The 23,158-nt window shown below is 47.3% G+C and overlaps 2 protein-coding genes and 1 long non-coding RNA gene across 5 annotated transcripts in view; 2 read left to right on the plus strand and 1 right to left on the minus strand.

Moving 5' to 3' along the window:
- The first annotated feature begins 6,587 nt into the window (after positions 1–6,587).
- On the plus strand, positions 6,588–8,648 carry LOC309847594. The gene is made up of 2 exons (XR_014302514.1): positions 6,588–7,540; positions 7,753–8,648. It is a non-coding gene; the product is annotated as an uncharacterized lncRNA (long non-coding RNA).
- On the minus strand, positions 8,384–10,467 carry UQCR10 (ubiquinol-cytochrome c reductase, complex III subunit X). 2 transcript variants are annotated; one of them, XM_082698169.1, is made up of 2 exons: positions 10,210–10,467; positions 8,384–8,647 (listed from the first exon to the last, which is right to left on the minus strand). In XM_082698169.1, the coding sequence occupies exon 1, from the start codon at positions 10,417–10,419 to the stop codon at positions 10,231–10,233; it is 189 nt and encodes a 62-aa protein (XP_082554295.1). In that variant the 5' UTR covers positions 10,420–10,467; the 3' UTR covers positions 8,384–8,647; positions 10,210–10,230. The 2 variants fall into 2 exon arrangements, with proteins under 2 accessions (XP_082554295.1, XP_082554294.1); XM_082698168.1 differs by having other exon boundaries at positions 10,270–10,462.
- A 317-nt stretch (positions 10,468–10,784) lies between these two features.
- Positions 10,785–23,158, plus strand: part of ZMAT5 (zinc finger matrin-type 5) — a 28,475-nt gene continuing 16,101 nt past the window's right edge. For both annotated transcript variants that reach the window (XM_082698166.1, XM_082698167.1), the window contains exon 1: positions 10,785–10,882. The gene's annotated coding sequence lies outside the window, so the exon portion shown is untranslated. The remainder of the gene's footprint in view (positions 10,883–23,158) is intronic.

The following is a 23,158-nucleotide window of genomic DNA, read 5'->3' on the forward strand; positions in this document are numbered from 1 at the left end:
GGATATATTTTCCAAATCTCTACTTTAAAATAGTTTTCCCTGTCTGCGAGCGGAAGGAAGGGCTACTCCTTAGAGGGTCTAACTTGAAGGAGGTGTTTCATTAGGAAAGATTAGTGAGCCCAGGAGATAAGCCCAGGAGATCAGACTTGCAGCCTCAGGGCAGGACGTAGCCTCTCTGTTGGAGGCCTGGACCGAGGGAGAGAGAATTGTGCTCAGACTTCTACAAAGGAGAAAGACAGACGAAAGCAGATAGGAGTCGGTTGTGTGGTTAAAGGTGTGGGGAAGAGATAAGGGCCACCCGGAGGAATGCACCAGTCAGCTGGAGTTTAAAACAGTGTTTTAGAGACACTAAAAACAAGATGTATCACAGGACACGCAAGAGAGCGCAAGAGGGTGATCAGGCCTTAGAGGGATAGAAAGGATGTCAGGAACACGGTTTCAAAACAGCTAGGACAAGGGGTGGGGCACTTCGATGATTCAGCTGTACAGTCATCCCCAAGGCTCTCAGCCCCTATTTTGTGGATCAAATATGCTAATTAGGCACTGTTCCCAGAAGACTGTGCAGGGAGTGCCACCCCCCCCAAATGTACTAATGGTAACAACATAACAAAACCATGGCTGGTAGGTGTGTGCTAAAAACATTAGAAGCATTACGTCACATAGCTTCCCAACCACCCTGTGAGGTATTGCTATCATTATCCCATTTTCCACAGGAGGAAACTGAGCCTCACAGAGGGGAAGCAACCTGCCCAAGGTCACCTAGCCAGAGAGTAGCAGAACTATAATTCAGGGGCACTTGGGTGGCTCAGTCAGTTAAATGTCTGCCTTCGGCTTGGTCATGATCCCAGGTCCTGGGATCGGGTCCCGCATCAGACTCCCAGCTCTATAGAAAGCCTGCTTCTCCCTCTCCCGCTCTCCCTGCTTGTGCCCCTTTCTCTCTGTGTTTCTCTCTGTCAAGTAAATAAATAAAATCTTAAAAAAAAAAAAAAAGAACTAGAATTCAAAACCAGGCATACGCTATTTCCATAATCCATGCCTAGAACTGAGGCAGGAGAGTAAAGGGACCCACAGCAAGGACCGCATTTGGAAAGTTTGTAAGGTGAGATTTGAGGTAGCTTGGATCTTAAATGTCAGGTTAAGAAATTTGAACTTGCTCTTAGCAGTAGTGGGGAGCCACTGAAGCTGTTTGAGCAAGGGAGTTGATCTGGCGGTCTTACGAAGGTGCAGTGGAGAAGTGTCCAGAGTAGCTAAGGAAATTTTCTGTGCAGGAGTTTTGAAGGGATGAAAGGCCGGGAACAGCAGGAAGACAGTCAGTTCCTCTGTACTCACAGGGTGTTGGCTAAGTGTCTCCAGCTGACACTTTCACTACATTCCATCATTGCCTTGTCCTTGATGCCAGCGGGAGTCTGCCCTTGGCATTCAGTCTGTGTATAAATCCAAGCATATCAGTCCAAGGCCCCAGTGAAAAGAGCTAAATGATTTTTACACAGCACCGAGCTGTGGTTACGAGCACAGCCTCTGGAGCCAACTATCCTATATTTGAACCTCTGCTCTACTTTCTCGAGCTGGGTTACCCTGGGCAAGATACATAACCTCTCTGAACTTTCATTTTCCACCTGTACAGTGGGGTAGAGAGCAGTGCTCACCCCGGGCTGAGGAATCTAGTAACATAGGGTATGTTAATGGTACCAGGCCCAGGTGTGTGTGTGTGTGTGTGATCCTCTGGGTGGGCTGGTGCCTGCCCCTTTTCCCGTGTTCATCCTTTGCTCACACTGAAGCAACGGCCATAACCTCTATTTTGCCTGCGGAATTTGTATTCCCTCCAACTTTGCACATTTCTCAGACATTTTAAATTCATTGATTCCTGTCCTTTCCTCACAAGACTTCAAATTCATTTGTAGGACAGACTTGTTCCTTGTCATTGGAAGAGCTGGCTGAGTTACGGGATGAAATCTATTTCTGTTTAATAACTTACATGGCTTCCCCCCCCCCTCTTATTACAAAAGCGGTAACATCCTTCTCAGTGTGGTTCACATCAGTAAGCAAAGAGAAAGAACATTTCCACCACCCAGAAATAATTGCCGTTAGGATTTTATCTCTTATCCCTATGACATTATTTTAGAAAAAGGAATATACATAGGCACTTGATTTTTTTTTACATATGCATTTTCCGCAAACATGGGATCATATTACATAGGCACTTATTCCTGTTTTTTGGTTAGTTGGACATAGTGAACATGTTTCCCTTTTCATCTGTATCCTCTTTAAAGGGTTAGCAGTGTTCTCCTGTGATACTGTCGTGCCTGGAGTTGTGCATGTTGGTTGTTTCTCATTATTTGCTATTAAGCTGCAACGATCAACCTCCTGGCTAAATACTTGTCCAATCCATGGTTATTTCCTTTCTTTCTTTCTTTCTTTCTTTCTTTCTTTTAAAGATTTTATTTATTTATTTATTTATTTGTCAAAGTGAGCACAGGCAGACAGAGTGGCAAGCAGAGGCAGACGGAGAAGCAGGCTCCCGCTGAGCAAGGAGCCCGATGCGGGACTCGATCCCACGAGGCCGGAATCTTGACCCAAGCCGAAGGCAGCAGCTCAACCAACTGAGCCACCCAGGCGTCCCCATGGTTATTTTCTCAGGGTAAATCCTTAGAATTGCTGAGTCAAGTTTCTTGAAGATCGAATTAGCCCCTCCCACCAGCTGAATTTCAGAAAGATCATGTCCTGCATCTTTGCTCATGCTGGGTATTATCATAATTTTTACAAATCTTCACGAGTTTAATAAGTAAAAGGTTTTCTAGCTACTTTGATTTGACAAATCTGTTCTTGCAGGTCCTCAAGGAATAGATGGGTCTCAAGGTCTAAAATGGATCTGAGAGCGTGTGGGGGATGGGCAGAGTGGGTGAAAGGTGGTGGGAGATGCAGACTTCCAGTTATGGAATGAGTAAGTCATGGAAATAAAAGGCGCAGCATAAGGAATATAGTCAATTCCATTAGAAGAGCGTTGTATGGTGACAGATGGTAGCTACACTTGTGAGCATACCATAAAATATAAACTTGCCAAATCACTCTGTCGTACACCTGCAACTGATGTAACACTGCGTGTCAGCTACAGTCGAATAAAAAATTAATTTAAAAAAATTAAATGGGGTGCCTGGGTGGCTCAGTCAGTTAGTCATCTGCCTTCCGCTCAGGTCATGATCCCAGGATCCTGGGATCGAGCCCTGATTCAGGGGTCCCTGCTTGGCGAGGAGCCTGCTTCTCCCTCTCCTGCTCCCCCTGTTTGTGTTCTTTCTCTCTGTCAAATAAATAAATAAAATCTTTTTTTTTTCTTTTAATTAAACAGACCGGAGAAATAAACCTCTTACACACTAACCCCCAGCCCAGAATCTGCTTCCTGGGGAACACAGCCTGTGATAGGCAGCCTCTCTGTGTCTACTGGGGAAAAGCCTAGAATGTTCCAAGGGCTGGGCCTTTCTTCTTTGAGCTGCCAGGCCAACTTGGACTCCACCCAGTGCTGCAAAGTTTTGAACCTTGGCAGGCACCCCTAGAGTGCCAGCCTGGATAGCCCCTGGCTGGGTTAATTAAGCAGTCAGCTGGGTAAGGATTTATTGCATTTACTCCTTACTCCCCTTGACACCCCTCCAAGATGACAACATCTCCAGAAATAACAAGAATCATAGCTGCCATTGTGCAATATCATGGTGGGTATTTGACAGTTGAGGACACTGGCTCAGGAACAGTAAAGAACTTGCCTAAATTCACACAGCTGGTGAGTGGCAGGGCTTGAATTCTAACCCAGCACTGTCCATTCTAAAATCAGTGCTCTTTACACCTCACTAGAGCTCTTCAGTGGGAATAATAAAACGACCTTTTGGATCACTGTTCAAATAAATTGACACATAAACTGCAAAGCACTTAGTACAATGCCTGGCTCACGGTAAGTGGTTGATAAATGTAAGCTATTCATCAGAAACCCTCCAGAGGCTTACATGTCTTTTTAGAATGGAATCCAAACTCTTGCAGCATGACCTATAAGACCTATAAGACCATGACCCTATCTATTACTGCCTTACTTCCTTCAGTTCCGTGAATAAACCAAACCCACACCCACCTCAGGGCCTTTGCGCTGGCCGTTCTTGTTTCCTGAAATACTCTTGATCTTTACCTGGCTGAGATTTTCATTCAGATCTCAGCTCAAATGCCGTCTCCATGGAGAAATGTTCCCTGACTTCCTACCTGAGCATCTCACACTGCTCTTTAAGTCTGAGTCAGTACCAAATGTCACCCTGTTTTATTTTATTCATAGCCCTTAATGTGTGCTGACGTTTTTATTTAATTTCTTATTTACCATCTGTCTCCCCTACTAGAATGCAAGCTGCGAGAGGGTAGGGATCTTTCTGTTCTTCACTGTGTATGGGGTCTAGAACAGGGCCAGGCAGAGTAGGCACTCAATAAAGATGTATTGGTTGACTGACAGACTGACTGAATAAATGAGAAGTTTCTACCAGTTTGGAGAGATTTTTGAAAACAAGAGAGAAGTGAGGAGAATAGGACATTAGCTCTAATACACTTAGCTGAGAGAGTGGTCCTGCTTGCTCAGAGGAGAGCTATACTGGATGCCAACTTCTCAGAAGAGGATTTCAGAGGCCTTCAGTAACTAGCTTATTGAGGTTTCCAAGTATTTAGCTTTTCCTGACACCTGTGTGAGGGGAGCAGGTGGGGAGTCCCCAGAACTTTCTAACCATAAAGACTGTCCCAGCTCTTGACTCCAGGAAATGCCTCAAGCTGAGCTTGGGAAGGAAACTTTTTCCAGTAATAAAAAGCTTCTTGGTGCCAGTCTGAGGGGGGTGCTAATCCTCACTTCCCCCACCTGTGAGGCACACCCACCTAGGGAGTTCTGGGGAGGCCCAGCTCCCAGTTGGCAGTGCCACGCTAGGACGAACACTCACTGGGAACTGTGGAAGGGGAACCCTGGGCTTCCCAGCAGCTGGGTTCTAGGCCTGGAGCCAGAGCCAGAGGCTCACATTTTGCATTTCTCTGTGTTCACACCCTCTCTGGGCAGCCCCCTTCTATTTGATTCCTCCCCCATTATAAGAATAATACATGCCTAATGCAGAAAACTCAGACATCAGAGAGAAATACAACAGGAAATGACTCTCCCGGAGTTAACCACTATTAACAATTTGTTGTGAGCATTTCCAGTTTTATCTTATACATGTTTACCAAAAAACCGCATGGTACTTTATATGAATCTACAGCTTGTTTTTTCCACTTAGCTTTGTACTTTGATGCTTTATGCGCACCTTCTTCTTAAGCATTTTTTTTACTTTTTCTTTTTTCTTTTTTCTTTTTTTCTTTAGAAGATTTATTTATGGAGCACCTGGGAGGGTCGGTCGGTTGAGTGTTACGTGGGTTTTTTTGTTTGTTTGTTTTCTTTTTTTTGAGAGAGAGAGGGCACAGGCACCAGGAGGGGTAGGGGAGGAGCAGAGTGAGAGGGAGAGAGAATCCGAAGCGGGTTCCATGCTGAGCACAGAGCCAGTTTCGGGGCTCAATCCCACAACCCCAAGATCAGGACCCAAGCCACAATCAAGCGTTGGATGTTTAACCAATTGAGCTACCCAGGCACCCCTGTTGTGTACTTTTTAAAGTACACACAGAGAGAGAACTCACACAAGGAGGGGGAGCAGGAGAGGGAAAAGCAATCTCTCCACTGAGCAGGAAGCCTGATGTAGGACTCAATCCAGGATCCTGGGATCATGACCTGAGCTGAAGGCAGACACTTAAACGACTAAGCCACCCAAGCGCCCTTATGCGCATTTTATTTTTTTTTTAAAGATTGTATTTATTTAAAAAAAAAAAAGATTGTATTTATTTATTTGACAGAGAGAGAGAGAGCACAAAAAGAGGAAATGGCAGGCAGAGGGAGAGAAAGAAGCAGGCTCCCGTTGAGCACAGAGCCTGATGTGGGACTCGATCCCAGGACCCTGGGACCATAACCTGAGCTGAAGGCAGAGACTTAACCCTCTGAGCCATACATGTGTCCCTGTATTTCTTGTACTAATTGCCTGTTTGTGTTATTAGCCTTAGCTTCCAAGTTATTCACCTTTTTCTTAGTAACTTGGCAGACTGCTTCATGTATTAGTGAGGTTGGTACTTTGCCACATTTGATGGGTATTTTCTTCAAGCCAAACAAGGTTTTAAATGACTGCATATTTCACCAAAATAGTAATTCCCATTTTAGATGTCTTTTCATTTTTCCCATAATATAATACACTACAATGAACATCTCTTGTGGACACCTGCATTTTTAAAGGAAAATTTGCCAGAAGTAGGATTTCTTAGGTCAAAGGTATACACATTAATGATTTTAATACATAAATGCAAAATATCTTTCAGGAAAATGGTTCACACATGCTTTCCTATAGTATAAGGGTCCCATATCTTCTTTTTTTTCATTTAAATTACTTTAATTCAATTAATATATAATGCATTATTGGTTTCAGAGGTATAGGTCTGTGATTCATCATTTTTTTTTTTTTTAGGTTTTATTTATTTATTTGACAGACAGAGATCACAAGTAGGCAGAAAGGCAGGCAGAGAGAGAGAGGGAAGCAGGCTCCCTGCTGAGCAGAGAGCCCGATGTGGGGCTCGATCCCAGGACCCTGGGATCACGACCTGAGCTGAAGGTAGAGGCTTAAACCCACTGAGCCATCCAGGCACCCCTCATCAGTTTATTATAGAGTACCCAGTACTCTATAATTACATCACATGCCCTCCTTCATGTTCACATATCTTTGATATAGAATGGCATTTACAACATCTCCTGTAGTTCAAGCCTCATGTTTGCCACCATGGCACCACTAGGTGCCTAGTGGAACCTAGCACAGTGCCTCACACACAGTGGCCATCTCGATGTTTGTTAAATGAATGACTATGGTCCTTGAACACCTCTTCCTCAATTCCTGCTGCTCCATAGCCTGCTAGCAGAATCTTCTGGTTCTCCAGGTCCTTAAGCATCCCCCCATGTGTCTGCCAGCAGTTATGTCCATGTGCCAGGGTCTACGACTATGTTAATTGCATTTAACAACTCTTTTAACACTCACAAAGAACCTATACAGAAGGCACTCCCATCATCCCCATGTAATAGACCAGGAAACTGAAGCTCAGAGAGGTCAAGTGCCTTGCCCTTGGTTCACACAGCTAGAACTGGTAGAGTGAGGATTCAAACCCACCAAGTAAGCACAATGATAAACCCAACTTATTAGAGATGGAAACTCTGGCAGGATGGTCAAGAGTTCTGGTCCAACTTCATCATCAGCAGATGGACTATGGCCCAGAGAGGTAAGCCAACTCGTCTGAAGACACCCAGCAAATTAAAGGCAGGAGACAGGACCCTGGGGCAGGGTTTCTTCCCCTAGCTGAATCCAGGTTTTCCCTATGGTTAAGCCAGTTAGCTCTCCTTTGTATGACTTAAAAATGGAATTACTGGGGCTCCTGGCTGACTCAGCCAGTAGAGCATGTGACGTTCTCTTAATCTTTTGTTTTTTTAAGTTTTATTTTTTTATTTTTTTTTAAAGATTTTATTTATTTATTTAACAGAGAGAAATCACAAGTAGATGGAGAGGCAGGCAGAGAGAGAGAGAGGGAAGCAGGCTCCCTGCTGAGCAGAGAGCCCGATGCGGGCCTTGATCCCAGGACCCTGAGATCATGACCCGAGCCGAAGGCAGCGGCCTAACCCACTGAGCCACTCAGGCGCCCTTAAGTTTTATTTTTAAGTAATCTGTACACCCAATGTGGGGCTCAAACTCAACACTGAGATCAAGAATTGCATGTTCTACTGACTGAACCAGACAGGCCCCCTATGCATACAATTCTTTTTTTTTTTTTTAAGATTTTTATTGGTTTATTTGTCAGAGAGAGACAGCATGAGCACAAGCCGCGGGGGTGGGGGGTGGCGGGGAGGGGCTGCAGGCAGAGGGAGAAGCAGGCTCCCTGCTGAGCAAGGAGCCTGATGTGGGGCTGAATCCCTGGACCCTGGGCCCATGAGCAGAGCCACAGGCAGGTGCCAAACCAACCAAACCACCCAGGCGTCCCTGCTGCAACCCTTAGTATCTCAGGGTTGGGAGTTTAAGCCTCTTGTTGGAGGGAGAGCTTGGGTTGGGGGGAGAAAAAGAAGACTGGAATTACTGATTTAGAAGCAAAAATTGAAAGTAATACCTCCAATTACAGCTCATGTTTTCTAAACCAGAGTTGTCTGAAAGTTAATGGAACCCAAAAGAATGAAATCTGCCCTTCAGATGTTTGCAGAGGACTCTAAAGTGGTCTCAACTGAAAAGTGAAGATTAGGTAGCATTAACAAAGCACTAGATACAGAAGCCACGTCTTGAGGACAATTTCCATTTATTTGCTGATGACTCTGACTAAACAGACTTCAAACACAGCAGAAGTTAGAGTCTGTCAGGTGAAGCCGCTTCTTGCCAACAGCTACAGGTGGTCAATGAAAAATAATCTGAGCATCATCTTCAGGCTGAGGCCCTGGTTCTGGGCAAACAGCTGGTGGGTGGACCTGGTCCTTTCGGCGTGGGGAGGGGTCTCTGAGGAACTACTCCTTATTCTCATACTTGTGCTTGATGTGTTTCCACAGCTTCTGCATTTTAAAGACAAGAACCACAAAGTTTGAGCTTTGTCTCTCACATTTTGCAGCTACTCCCACTGTCCTGGTCTCTAAAACTGGCTAGAGAGAAACATGTACCATGTCTGGACAGCTGGGGTAGGCAAACCAGAAGCAGCACTGGGCTCAATGCACATTCCTAACACTTGTAAACTGCTCTGATCTTCTCAATCGCCATGTAAAGAGAAGTGGAAAAGGATGATCCCTCTTTTACAGGAAATTGAGGTTATTATTCAAAAGTACTAAGTGTACTAAGGAACAGAGCCTGGAAGAGGTCTTATTTCCTCAACTCCCAGGTATTATTCAAGAGGTCCTAAATGCATAGCCCCAAATACTTTACGTTGACTCATTCTTTAATAATTTCCTTAAACCTGTGATCCTTGGGTCAGGAACTAGTTGGATTCTCATTCCTTTTTTTTTTTTTTTTTAATGGTTTTATTTTTTTTTAAGCAATCTCTACACCCAACTTGGGGCTTGAAATTAAACCAGGTGCTGGGCATTCTACCAACTGAGCCAGCCAGGTGCCCTTGATTCTTGTTCCTAAAAGCACAGATTGGTAAATTATGACAGCACACTTAACTGCCTTTCCCAAACACTGGGAATGGCCCACAGAACTGCCTGCAGGGGATGGAACAGTGGCGACACTTTCATAGGGGCAGAAAGAGGTCCTGATCACAGGCAGTACAGCATCAGTGGACAGGGCTGTAGGGTCAGACAGCTTCAAATTAAAAACACAAGTGAACGGTGTAACAGGGCTATCTGCAGGAGACCTTCCCTAACATGAGCCACAATGTAATGATGAAAAGCGTGTACAGCAGTTAGCACAGTGTTGGCACACAATGAGTCTACAAGGTGTGGTTATGTCCTACCTTCCGCTTTCACTTTCTCTTGAGGAATGTAACAAACGTTATTTTTTTAGTGCACCACCTACCAGGTACTCGGCATTTTGCCTGCATCTCATGTAATTCTCACAGGAGCTGCTTACTGCAGTTACTATCATCTCCACATCACAGATAAAAGTGAAGCTCAGAGAGGTTAAGAAACTCACCGAACTGAATGCCACAGTTATCAACTGACAGGGCCCAGTATCCCCATCCAGGGGTCTCTGATTTTATATTCCCGTCTCCTACCCATTATTACTACCACAATGCTTGCATGGGAAGCCTGGGAAAGTGAGGAGTGCTATGTGAAAAGACCAAGCACAGTATCTAAGGAGATGTCCTTTTCACGACCCTCGCCCGCTCAAATCTGCCCTTGAAATCCTCAGAGGAGACTGTGGGCCCAGGTTCCAGCCCAGATTCGCCACTGACTTCCTGAGGGTAGCCACAGTAAATCCTCTGCTCTAAGCTTTAGTTTTTGCTCCTGCAAATGGACAAGTGGGTATCTGGGGGTGTGAGAAATCAATACTTATAACCCGCACAAAGTGGGATCATTTAACGTTCTGGGATTCACATCCGATGGAGAGGATATATGGCACTCCACTGACAGAAGACGTGCAGCCCCCCCCCCCCCATAGTAAAAGGCAGACTGAGTCCCACCTCCACTCCCACTGTCACCCCTCAGGCAGGCCCAAGGTCAGGGATGGCCCAGTCCCTCACCCCCTGGTTGATGTGTTCGTAGATCGCGTCCGCGCCTTGATCGAAGGCGCGCTCGAAGAATAAGGCGCCCACAGCGATGGTGAGAGCGAAGGTGGAGGTCCTGCGGAACAGCAGGGAATACAACCTGGCAGTAAACGTCGGGCCCGCCATGTTTCTCCGCTGTCAAGCCCGCGCCTGCGCCGCAGCAGACCATGCGCTCCCACCCCCCCCCCAAAAAAAAAGCAGCCCTCGTCGTGCAATACTTTATGGGATTTGTAGTTTTACTGAAGCTCATTTCTTATCTTTTTGAAGGAGAGAGGTAAGTGATGGCTTTGCGGGGAGGAGAAGTATCGTAGAATTTAGATCAGGGCAGCCCAAATAGTGTGTTAAGATTTGTTACCCAATATTTCTAAAAAATTTCTTGTTAAGTGAATATACTGAACTACAACACCCAGAAGTTCTCGCGTTTCCTTTCCCTTCCCCAACGCCCGCCCGGTCTTAGCTATGATTCCCAAAGGTTTCTGGGAAGGGCCGATTGATACTCAAGGAAGGACTACGAATCCCAGCAAGCAGTTCGCGACACGAGAGCGCAGAAGGAGGAGGAGCTCGGAGCCGTCGGGCCCTGCGGAACCAGGTACTGTCTCTGGCAGGACGTCGAGGAGCTGGTGTTAGTCGTCTCCCCTCAAGGGGGAAGACATGGGCTCTTCCTTTTAAGTCCCTTACCTGCTCTGTGGGCCGCACCAACTTAATTAACGGGGAGTGAACAAAAGGGCGAGCGGGACTGGGTGCCCAGGTCCCCAGCTCATCTCTGCCTGTCTCCTCTGTTGGATCCAAGTCCAGGCCTAGCGTTGGAGCTTGTGGCAAAGTTGGGCCCTGGGGCTTGAACCCCTTTACCGGGCATCGGGGGAAGGGACGGTTCTGCACATGCTTCCTGTTCCCCTCACCCCTGGGATTCACCCACTAGAACCTTGACCTAGAAGGGGGAGATCTGGGCACCGCTCATTCCTTCTTGGGAATTAAATAAGGGTTTTGATGTACTAGTGCCACTCAGCTCGTATTTTCTGAGTGCTGCTTCTGGACCATGACCTGGGGACCTGGCGAAGAACAAGCCCCGCTCCCAAGGAGCACTCAGTGTGTGGGCAGATCGGAAGGTGTGCTAACCACAAACAAATAATACTTTAAAAAGCAAAAGGTTGCTTGAAGAGAGTCTGGCGGTGCTATTTTAGCCAGGGTGCCTACTGTGACACTTTAAGCAGAGACCCCAACGAAGGGAAGTTGGTCAAACAGGAAAAGGTTGGTGCGAAAGACTTGAGGCTGCAGCAGTCCTGGAGTGCTTGAGGGAAAGCGGTAGGGCGAACTGTGAAGAGGCGGGCTTCGGTCAGCTCAAATAGGGCCTTGTAACCCATAGTAAGGAGTCTTACTTCTTTTTAATTGCTCTAGGAAGCCACTGAAGGGTTTTAAGCTGGGATGTGACATGATCCAATTTACATTTTAATGTCATCATTCTCGCTGCTCTCTGGAGAACAGATCGAAGAGAGGAAGTTATTGTGTTGCGTCAATTGAGACAGGATGGTAATTTAGATTAGTTTTTGGATTAGAGTAGTGATCAGATTTGTGTTGTATTTTGGGAGATCGGACAGACAGAACAAGCTGACCTGTGTAGAGAGTGTGGGAAAGAAGAATGGAGGATGAAGTTTTGACCTTAACAACTTGAAATCCAGCGGGATGACGTTAAGCTCTGGTCATGTTAGATTTGAGCCACCCCTTAGACATCAAGTGGAGATGTCCACAGGCCAGTGGGGATTTGGATCTGAAATTCAGAGAGGTCTAAGCCAGAGATAAGTCATCAGCATAGGTACTGAAAACCTGGGATTAGAGGCCTGGGCCTGATTTGGAAAAGCAAAAGGAACGCCTGATTGGGGACTGGGAAGAAAAATGTGAAAAGCTTTAAGGTCTAAAACCATGATGACTTAACCATAACTGAAGTTATTTTCTATTTGCAAAGCATCCTGGTAGCTCCTTGGGACACAACGGTTGTGAGGCTTCTAGGATAGAATACTTTTGTCCTGCTAACAACAAATCTGGCTGATGGGAAGTTAGAGGAGGAAGGAATTGGTTTAAGTAGGAAAGTCCATGGGGAGTTAAGGTGTGGCTTGTTTTATTTTATTTTATTTCATTTTGCAGCAACAATTTGGAAATACTGAATTTTCTTTAAGATGCTTACTTCAGCTTAGAAATTACTCTATACATATCTAGAAAAATAAGAAAAATGACCTTCACTTTTCCTTTGATGTTTGAACTCTCTTTGAACTAACCTTAAATTCCTTTAAACAATCAGCCCCATTTATAGCCTAATTACATTCCCTTACACATTTATTTCACTTATAATTTAATATATTTGATTTTCCTTTTAAGCACTTCAGATATATAACCTAACAAGTATAATTTCCCAAGAATATTTAAATGTTACTAGAAAATCTAATAATTTAAATTTACAAACATAATGAATTTCAAGTTCTTGTAAACAGTTCAATACTTTCAACATAAATTCTTTTATGTCTCTGGTTATGTCTGGAAAGCTAAAAAAAAAAAAGATGCCATCTCTGACATGAAATTAGGATATGGGGGGTACTATTAGTAGCTTTCACAGCATTCCAGATGATTCTAACAGTGGAGCCAATGTTTCTAGTTATTGCTGACCTTTCAGCTTGAAATGATAAATCTAATATCATTTACTGACATATGTTTTATCAGTTACCTAACTGTATATATGAAACATTTTTTTTTCTTAAAGATGTTATATATTTATTTGAGAGAGAACAGAGAGAGCACAAGCAGGAAAAGGGGCAAAGGGGGAGGGAAAGGGACAAGCAGACTCCCCACTGAGTGCAGAGCTCACAGAGCTCAAATCCCAGGACCCTGGGGCACCTGGGTGGCTCAGTGGGTTGAGCCTCTGCCTTCGGCTCGGGTCATGATCTCAGGGTCCTGGGATCGAGCCCCACATCGGGCTCTCTGCTCAGCAAGGAGTCTGCTTCCTCCTCTCTCTGCCTGCTTGTGATCTCTCTGTCAAATAAATAAATAAAATCTTAAAAAAAAAAAAAATCCCAGGACCCTGATATCATGACCTGAATGGAAGTCACACACTTAACTGACTGAGCCACTCAGGTGCTGCCCTACCTTTATATTAGAACCTCTGCATTTTTTTTTTTTTTAAATAAATTCTATGTCTAGTGTTGGGCTGGAACTCAACAACCCCCATGAGAGCAAGAATGTCATGCTCTATCGTCTGAGCCGGCCAGGTACCCCTAACTTCTGTATTAAGTAATCTCTACAGTCAACATGGGGCTTGAATTTACAACCCCAAGATCAAGAGTTGCATGCTCTACCAACTGAGCCAACCAGGCACCCCATATATTTCTCAATTCCTAACTTCTGTATTTTAAATTGGAATCACAGTGCTTATCTGTCATACTCAACATGTCAAATTCTTTTCAATGTTACAGATACTTTTAAATACCAAGTATATGCTGATTATTACTAAACTGAGGTCAGGAACATCAATAAGGTTGATTTATTTTACTACCTCTATTTTCAATTCTAAACTTACCTGGAGCGTGACAGGACACTTAGCTAGTAGGAAAACAGCTTTATCCATTCTAATGAATTGTGTTTAGCATTCCAGTCAAGTTGGGTTTATCATTTTCAGTGAGCTGAGGTTATTTAAAATCAGACTGGTTTCTGACCGAGACAAGAATCCAGGTGTTGTCTACCCAGAGTGAGTGTCCCCAGCCAAGGCTGCCTTTGGGATGCAGGGAATAGAGAGGTCTTTGAGCAGAAGCTTGGTCCCCCAGCCTTTATATTTTAAGGGGTACCTACTAGAGGGTACTAGACTCCATGAGTAAAATCTAGATTTCTGGGCCCCGCTCCAGATCAGCTGAGTCTGAATTCCTGGAGATCTGACGACCCAGGAGACTTCATTTGTATTAAGCTCCCCACTAGGAGCTATGGAAAATCTTGAGCAGGAGTGGTTCTAAGAGACTTGATCTTCTGCTGCCCAGGGTGGGTGAAATGAAGAGGTTGGCTCAGATGCTGGAGATGAGACCTGACTTGGGCAGAAGTGAGGGTGGTGACGGACCAACCTGGTGGCAGAAGAAGGGGGAGGCAGGGGCAGTTCCGAGTCCAGGTTTCTGGCTCAGAAGCCTCCATCAGACTATTTTTACCTTTTCTGTTTGGAAGCTCTGGCCTCCTGGGACCTGTAACTATATGATGAGAAACTGTGTCTCCATCCTGCAGCTCCCTGGAGCCCAGATTCGGGTTTTGCCAACCTGCCCTGAGCCAGGTCTGCTTGGAATCATGGTGTGCCCTATCTGCCTTCAGCCAGGGACTGAAGGTGGATCTCTTTCCACACCAGCCCTGATTGGTCCATCCAGGTGAACCAAGTCATTGGAACCATCTACAGTGGCCTCCTAAGGGAGAAGGAATAGTATTTATCCTAGTTTGGCAATTTTCCCACTTTTTTGAAGGGAATTTTTTGAGCAAATTTAAAACAATATATGCTTAATGTAGAAACTTAGAAAAATAGAAAAACACAAAGGGAGAAGAAAATTCTGCATATAATCCTATTATCCAGACATAGTCGCAATAAATATTTTGTGTCTGCTTGTGTGCGTGGGTGTGGGTATGTGGGTGTGCTGGGGCAGGACGTTCTTTCTCCTTAAAAAAGTGGTATCGTGTTGTACAAACTGCTGTGATAAGGAGCCATTTTTATTTAGCTAAAAGGGAATAGTCTCCTTTGACTTGAATTTTTTTCCTTTGACTTGATTGTTTTTCTTTTTTTTTCCCCAAAGATTTCATTATTTGAGAGAAGGAGGGTTGGAGGAGCAAAGGGAGAGAAAACATCTCAAGCAGACTCCCCACTGAGTGCGGAGCCCTACACAGGGTCCATCCTATGACCCTGAGAGCATGACCTGAGCTAAAGTCAAGAGTTGGACACTCAGCCAACTGAACCACCCAGACACTCCTCCTTTGACTTGATTTTTAATGTCTGTCTGGTAGTGCATTGAACAGATATGGCTCGTGCCCTGCTCTTGATCCTTGCCAATGTGGGCTCCCTCTGTCCAGTCTTTTTTAGGTAAGATGTGAGTCATGTCATTGAACCCTCCCACTCCTACCTTGTCTGGGAAACCAAGCTGCCTATCTGCATATAGTAAGCATTGTCTGTCAGCTGTTCTTACGGTCCAACATTTAGATTTCAGTTTTCAGACAAGCTATGTTGCAGTGACCATCTTGGTATCTAGATCTTTTTTTTTTTTTTAAGATTTTTTATTTATTTATTCGACACACAGAGAAATCACAAGTAGGCAGAGAGGCAGGCAGAGAGAGGGGGGAAGCAGGGGGAAAGCAGGCTCTCCACTGAGCAGAGAGCCCGATGTGGGGCTTAACCCCAGGACCCTGAGATCATGACTTGAGTCGAGGGCAGAGGCTTAACCCACTGAGCCACCCAGGCGCCTGGTATCTAGATCTTTGAGATCATCTCTGATCATTTCCTTGGAGGAACTCCTATTGGACGTAGGTACCCTTCCTTGGTGCTGTCTAGCACACAGCTTATCACCTAGTATTACTGGGGGCACATCGGCCAGCCATCCCAACATATATTCAGTGCACTTTCTTGTGAGAGCAGGGCCTTTGTGTCGTGAGGTGTGAACCCCATTCTGGCAGAGAGGGAGGGTCAGCAAATGTTTGGCTAATAAATATATGGCTGAAGAGAACCATAGAAAGTTCTGGAAGGTTGTGCCTGTGTTCAGGGATTGGATCATTTGACTCAACTCAGGAGTGTTTTGGAATATGGGGCACTTTGTACCCATAGCCATCACATATTTTAAAGTGATTCAGTTTTTTCATTTGTTTATTTCACTGTATCAGTTAGCTATTGCTGCATAACAGATTATCTCCCCAAACTTAGCAACTTAACACAACAAATATCTTGTATATCTGAGGGTCAAGAATTTGGAAGTGGGGGTGTGGCTGGCTGACTTAGTGGAGCATATGACTCAGGATCTTAGGGCCGTGGATTTAAGCCCATGTTGGGTATATAGTTTACTTAAAAAAAAAAAAATTTAAGATTTTATTTATTTATTTGAGAGAGTGAGCGAGAGAGAAAGAGAGACAGAGAAAGCATGAGTGATGGGAGGGAGAGAGAGAAGCAGGCTCCGCGTGGAGCAGGGAGCCCGATGCTGGGCTTGATCCCAAGACCCTGGGATCATGATCTGAGCTGAAGGCAGACACTGAACGGACTGAGCTACCCAGGCACCCTAAGAATCATATTTAAAAAAAAAAAAAAAAAAAAGAATTTGGGAGTAGCTTAGCTGGGTAGTTATGGCTCAGACCTCTCAGGAAGTAACAGTCAAGTTCTCTGCTGGGGCTGCCCTCATCTGAAGGTTTGACAGGGCTGGAGGGTCCACTTCTAAGCTTGCTCACACGCTGTCAGCAGGGAGTCTTAGTTCCTTGCCACATGGGCCTCCCCACAGGGCTGTTCACCATGTGGCACCTGACTTCCCCCAAATTAAGTGATCAGAGAAAGAGACCCCAGGATGGAAGGCATATTGTCTTATCACCCGATTGTGGAAGTGACATACGATCATGTCTACTCTGTTCCCTTAGTCCCGCAGATCAGTCCTCCTATAGTGTGGGAGCAGACAACACAAAGCATAAACCCCAGAAGGTAGGGGGTGCAGAGGCAGGCCGCCATATCCACAGATGAGTACTGAGCGCTGTCAGCATGCCAGGCACTCTGCTAAGCACCTCATATCCAAGATTTCATCCTCACAGTGATCTTATTGAATAGTTTTAGTCCATCATTCCATAAGAATTATTATGCCTGTCTCCCCCAGCTCAGAGGGTGAGTAGTTTGCAGAGAGTTTCACAACCCAGAAATGGCAGAGACGAGATTCAGACCTGAGTTGAATGATTATAGAGTAAGAACTGGCTTGGGTAGTCTGTGTGACTTTGGGTAAGCTCTCACCCTCTCTGTTCTTCAGTCCCTCATCTACCTCAGATCAGCATTTCTCTGAGCATGGTCTGTGGACTATGCATCATTTTCCTTAGATCCTGGCCCTGCCTCAGACCTGCTGAATCAGGAATTGCTGTGGGTGGGGAGCCCCCCACTGCCTTAGAGGGCCAGGAGTATGATGCCACATGTGCCTAACACCCAGGGGTGACATAAATGAGATCAGGGTGAGAGAGGTGTGTGGTCATTGCTAAGCACTGAGGTGTCTGAGGGAGACCCCTGACATAATGGGGCCCCTATCAGGGAAGACGTCTGGATCTTCCTGGCACTTGTGTTGGAGTTGGGCTCTGAGTGGATAGCCTGCAGGCCACCCCCCACCTCCCCGAGGGAGTTCTGATGCCATCAGCTCCAGACGGCAGGCATATGTGCCCCTGGGACATTGTTGAGCTCCTAGCGGGCGTGCAATAACGCCGTCCTCTGGCTGCCGTTTACTGTTTACCTGGGGTCTGGCAGTGCCATAATTAGAAGAAATGACAGGTGAGCTTGAGGGCAGCATGTGGCGAGCACAAGGCCTGGGTAATTATTATGATGCGTCTCCCAGCCCTTGGCCACAGCCAAGCTGTTGGCTTATTTTAGCCCTGTGCCAAAGACAGCTCTACCTGAGACACACACGATGAAAGGAACCAAGAATATCAATGAAGCACAAACGTCTGCCCCATGGGCGCATCACAGCGGAGCAGTGCGATGGGAAGAGAAAGGCTTCAGGACTCATCCGGACCCCAGGGGCAGTGCTGGCTCTCCACGCCTTTTGGCTTCATGGTGAGGTCTCTCCCAGAGGGTGCTGGGGGGTCCTCTGTGCCACTGGCCCACCAACAGCACTCAGGCTGATGAGAAATGACTATTACGGGAATCTGTCTCAGTTTTGGCTTTGAGCAGATGAGGAGTATCTCTGAACCCGCGTCCCCATCTGTGAAATGGACACCTTGACATCTGCTCAAAGGGTCCCTGTGATGATCAAATAAGGGAACGAAAGCCAGGTGCCTAGCACGCAGGAATCTGATGCTGTCTTCCCTCCCCCCATCCCACCCCCATTCTCTTTTCTTTCCTCCACCCCAAAGTGTCTCCTTGAGGGAAGACCCAGAAGACTGAGGTCAGGTGCCACAGGATAGCCGGGTTTGGGTCAAGTCAGTAGAGCAGGGCTCTGCTGGAGACAGGAGTCCTGCAGGGAGGGCGGTGGTGGCCTCTGCCCATCCTCGTCCTGGTCCCTAGATCCGCAGTGGAGGAGAAGAGGTTCTGGGAGCTATAGGTAAGCAGAGGGCAAGAGGCCTCAGGTTCTGTGGGTAGCTCCTTCCACAGGCAGTTGCATGTGCAATGCTGTGTTCCTGGTGCTGGGGTGCAGCAGGACAGATAGATCTCTCTGCCTTCACGGGACCCACATACTAGTGGGGAGGCAGACACACATGACAGTAAAGCAGCAGGTGAGGTGAGACGAGCTAGGGGAAACAGCAGGTCATAAGGAGGAGAGAAGTGCCTGCGGCTGCCACTTTTAAGTCCAGTGGTCTGGGCAGGCTCACCGGGAGAGCGAGGGAGTGAGCCGCCTGGATGGTTGTATTACCAGCAGTTAGACCCTCCATTCTCTGAGCACTAACCATATGGTAGGCGTTCTAATATACCAATGCCTTTGTCAATCCACAATAGCAGTGGGGGTCCCTAGATTAGAGCTAAGGACACGCACAGGGGGATGAAATAACTTTCTAGAGTACACCTAGCTGATGAGTGGCAGACCTGGGATTTAAACCCACACCTATGTGATCCCGGAGGTTGTCGCACTGGCCTCAACCTGCTGCCCTTTGGCCATAGGGAGCCACCTTGTCACCTGGTGAAGCTCCAGGGAGCCAGCAGCTGCTGTTGCAAACATGGACCCGATCCCTGAGAATGGGCAGGTGGCGCTGTCTCCGTTTCCAGCAAGGCAGGATGGTGCCTTGTTCACAGCCGCTGAGCGCACCAGTCCCAGAGGATGAGGGTGAATCACGGCCGAGAGGGCCAGCTTAGTCAGCACCCCATGCTGGTGTCTGGGCGCCTTCGGAGATGTCCAGCTGTCTCCACCACCCCCTTCCCTGACCTCCCACTCAGGGCTTCCAAGTGCAGTGGTGCAGGCTGTGCCTTGTGCAAGGACACCTGGCTGAGGGGTGAGTCGGAGTGAGATACTCTCTGCTTGCCAGATTGCCAAGTACGCAGTGGCAGGGCACCGTATCTGTCTGGAGGATTCTGCACCAGCATCCTTTCCTAATGTGTGCCAAGGCACTAGAGAGGGAGGCAGTTGGGTCAAGACCGCTAGAAGCTCACAGCTGGCTGCTGTCGGAGCAAGGTCACCTTGCTGAAGTCCAGCTCCTGCCCAGGTCCTTGGCCTCCCTGGGGACTGGCCCGCTGGGAGGTGGGACGCACAGATTGCCCTGGAGCTCATTTGCTCCCCTTGACACCATACCTGGGCCATATGGGCTCTGCAGAGCTGCTGTTCAGGGCAGGTGTCAGAGCCCATCATGAAGGCTGAAGTCCGGTCCCACCTCTGCCTTGTGCTGTGTGCTTTGGGCAACCGACTTACCCACTCCTGGTCTCACCTTTCCTCATCTGTCATACAGACCAGCTGCCCCCAGTTGTCACTTGGACACTGACATCCTGTTCCTTGTTCTGAGCCTCAGTTTTCTGAAATACAGGCCTTTGGGAGACCAATAATAATGATGGGGGATGCTGGCTGTTGTTTCTTGAGGGGCCCCTGGGGGCCAGGCTCTGCTAAGTCAAGTATGTGTGCACAGATGAGCTGATTCTCAGAACAATCCCTGAGGTGGGCCCTGTCACTATCCCAGTTTTCATAGGAGGAAGCTGAGCACAGAATTAGAAAGCAGTGGCACCTGGATTTAAACGTGGCTGTCTAGAGAGGCCCTTAGATATCACCTGGTCTAGCTGCTCGCCTCCCCCTTCACACATGGGGAGACTGAGACCCCGAGTGGGCAAGCGATGGAGCCACAACCTCACCTAGCAGAGCTGGGATTAGAGCCAGGGGTGCATTGACTCGCTGTGGACAGCTAAGTGCCGCCCCAGTGCCAGGTGCAGGGTGGGCAGAGGAAGGAAGGTGTGGGTGGGCACCTCTCCGCTGAGGTTCATACATGTGAGAGAGAGGAGGAAACATGTTTCTCTCTCTCTCTCACACACACACACCCACAGTGTCCACTGCCAAGAGGCTCATTATATGACTTCAGGGAAGCTTTCCCAGCAAGTCCAAGTGAGGAGGAAACTTCACACACACACACACACACACACACACACTCTCTCTCTCTCTCTCTCCCCTCCCCCACTGCCGAGGGGCTCATCATTGCCAGTGTAAGTGCAGGCACTGCGAGACCTGATTTGACTTTCTTTCCTGAAAGCGTGACTCGGAGCCCCGTGAGGCACCACTCTGAGCCCGTCTTCTCCTTCGCAAGTGGGCTTATAACACATACCTCTTGGGTTTGGAGGGGGGCCCATGGTCCCCAGGGTATAGTGACTGATTAAAAAGGAGAGCAGTCAGGGGTGGCTGGGTGGCTCAGTGGGTTAAGCCTCTGCCTTCGTCTCAGGTCATGGTCTCAGGGTCCTGGGATTGAGCTCCGTGTCAGGCTCTCTGCTTGCAGAGAGCCTGTTTTCCCCCCCTCTCTACCTGCCTCTCTTCGCTTGCCTCTCTGCCTGCCTGTGATCTCTCTCTCTCTCTCTCTCTCTCTCTCTCTCTCGGTCAAATAAATAAAAGCTTAAAAAAAAAAGAGCAGTTAGCAGCGTGATTTGTTGGAAGGAGACTTTCCTAAGCCATGAGGAGTGTGGGCTCTAGAGCCACCCTGCCCAGATTCTGAACCCAGTTTGGCTGCTTTCCAGCTCCGTGACCTTGGCTAAGGCACTTTGCTTCTTGGAGCCTCAGTGCCCTCATCTGAAGAAGTGGAGTAGGTCCTGCCTCACAGGTTGTCCTTAGGATTAAATGAGATGATGCATTGTAAAGCTCTTAGCCTCATACCACACTAGTAGGTGCTCAGTAAATCAAATAGAAAGTGACATTTCTTTAGCACTTGCTACATGCTGGACATTACTAGTGTCATTTGTGTTTCCATTACTCTCATTAACATTTCAGTTGGGTTACCAAACTTCTGTTTACTGCTCTGCAGGCAATCAGCTAACCCGTCAGACCCCCTGTCTCACATTGCTGCAGAGCCCCTGTCTCACATTCCTACAGCGAAAGGAGAGGGCGGGAGAGGTCCAAGGTCACCTGGCCAGCCTTGTGCCCTGTGTGGTTTTGTTCAGCTAAGACCGCCGCAGAGCCAGCGCTTCTATCTCTGCCTCCCAGAGGGACACCCACCCCTCCCCATGACTCTCCAGAGCCAGCAGCTCTCCAGAGCTTGAGGCTTCGTGAATGGCTTGGTTAAGCACTCGGCCGTTAAACGTTCATCTCTTACAATTTCAATCCAATTCCTATAAGTTTATTGGCAAGACGGGGTGTATTAGAGCTGCCAAATTTAATATATCAAGTCCATGTGTCTGGGATGTGGTTTCTCAGCAGTAATAGAAGAAGAGAGGTTTTATACGTTTTTATTTTGAATGACTGTTCCCGCTCCCATTACAGCCCTTGACTTAATGGCTGCTATCCCTGTCTGCCGCAGGAAAGGCCTCCATCGACCCACCTGGCTGCCTGGACTGTCCAGGGGGCTTGTTTGTCTCTGTCTCTCTCCCCCTTCTCTTCTTCCCAAGATGCATTCCCCCATCCATCTGCCCTGTGGTCAGGTCCCAGCCGTATCTTTAATTTGCTAAGTCCTGTGAGTTGTGCTTTTGCTGTTAGCCTGGCTTGCTTAGGGAAGTCATTTTCCTTCCTCTTCTGGGCCCCTGCTCTGGGAAACGAGGGATCAGACTGTAGGACCTGAAGAGTGAGAGGGTAGTCTGGGCTCAGCCTTTGCATATCCCACTTGGTAGCCCAGAGTAGACCCATTCATCCTCGTGTCTCGTGTCAGTAAATCTGGGGACCCAGGGGTGGCCCTGACACTCAGAATTACCCATTGCCTATGGCCAGGGATCTCCTGGGTCAGGTGTGGCAGCTGTGGTCACCATGGCTGAGGGGTCTTAAGACCCTGAGACATTCTCATTTCCCTCTCTGGGACCTGCCATCTAAGAGTTTCGCTAATCTCCTGGTGAAACTGTTTGCATTTCTGCCTGAGCCTTCTGGCTTCTGTAAGCTGGCTCAGGAAGAGAGGACACCCAGCAGTGGGATTTTTAGGGCATCTGGGTTTTGCGTTTTCATCAGCTGTGTGATCTTGAGCAAATCACTTCCTTTCTGTGAACCTCAGTTGTCCCGTAGGGAAAGTGGGAATTAATCCGTTTACTCAACAAATATTGGTTGCCTGCTCTGTACTGTACACCACTTTGGGTAGTGGGGCTCCAGCAGTAAACAAAACAAAAATATCCCCGCCTACGTGGATTTATAGTCCTGTTGGGAGAAAAAGATAATAAGCATAACAAGTAACTTATTACTTCAAAGGTGATAAAAATGAAGAAGAGAATGGGGAAAGCTAAGTAAATTCTGCAATTTTAAATAAAGCCCTCGTAGGAGATTACTGAGAAGATAGTATTTGAGTGAAGATTGAAGGAATCCAGTGAGCAGGGTCGCAAGGGAGAGTATCCCGGCAGAGGGACCAGCAGGACCAGATGTATGAGGTGGCCAGGTGCCTGGCGGGTGCATGCCTGGCAGGTGCGAAAAGCAGAGGAGAGGCTGATGTGGCCAGACTGGAGAGAAGGGGAGAGAGGAGGTCAGAGGTGTGCTGGGGGGCTGGGGGGAAGGTGGGGAAGTGGCCAGAGGGTATAAGGCGGTGGCTCTCCAGCTTGGTTGCATAGAATTCC

Source organism: Mustela nivalis (genome assembly GCF_964662115.1).
Source record: "Mustela nivalis genome assembly, chromosome: 14".
Classification (NCBI taxonomy): domain Eukaryota; kingdom Metazoa; phylum Chordata; class Mammalia; order Carnivora; family Mustelidae; genus Mustela; species Mustela nivalis.

Coding starts and splice junctions, on each gene's coding strand:
- UQCR10 (XM_082698168.1), bottom strand. CDS start 10,419: ATGGCGGGCCCGACGTTTACTGCCAGGTTGTATTCCCTGCTGTTCCGC. Junction 8,648..10,269: donor ACGAACACATCAACCAGGGG/GTGAGGGACTGG, acceptor TTTAAAATGCAG/AAGCTGTGGAAACACATCAA.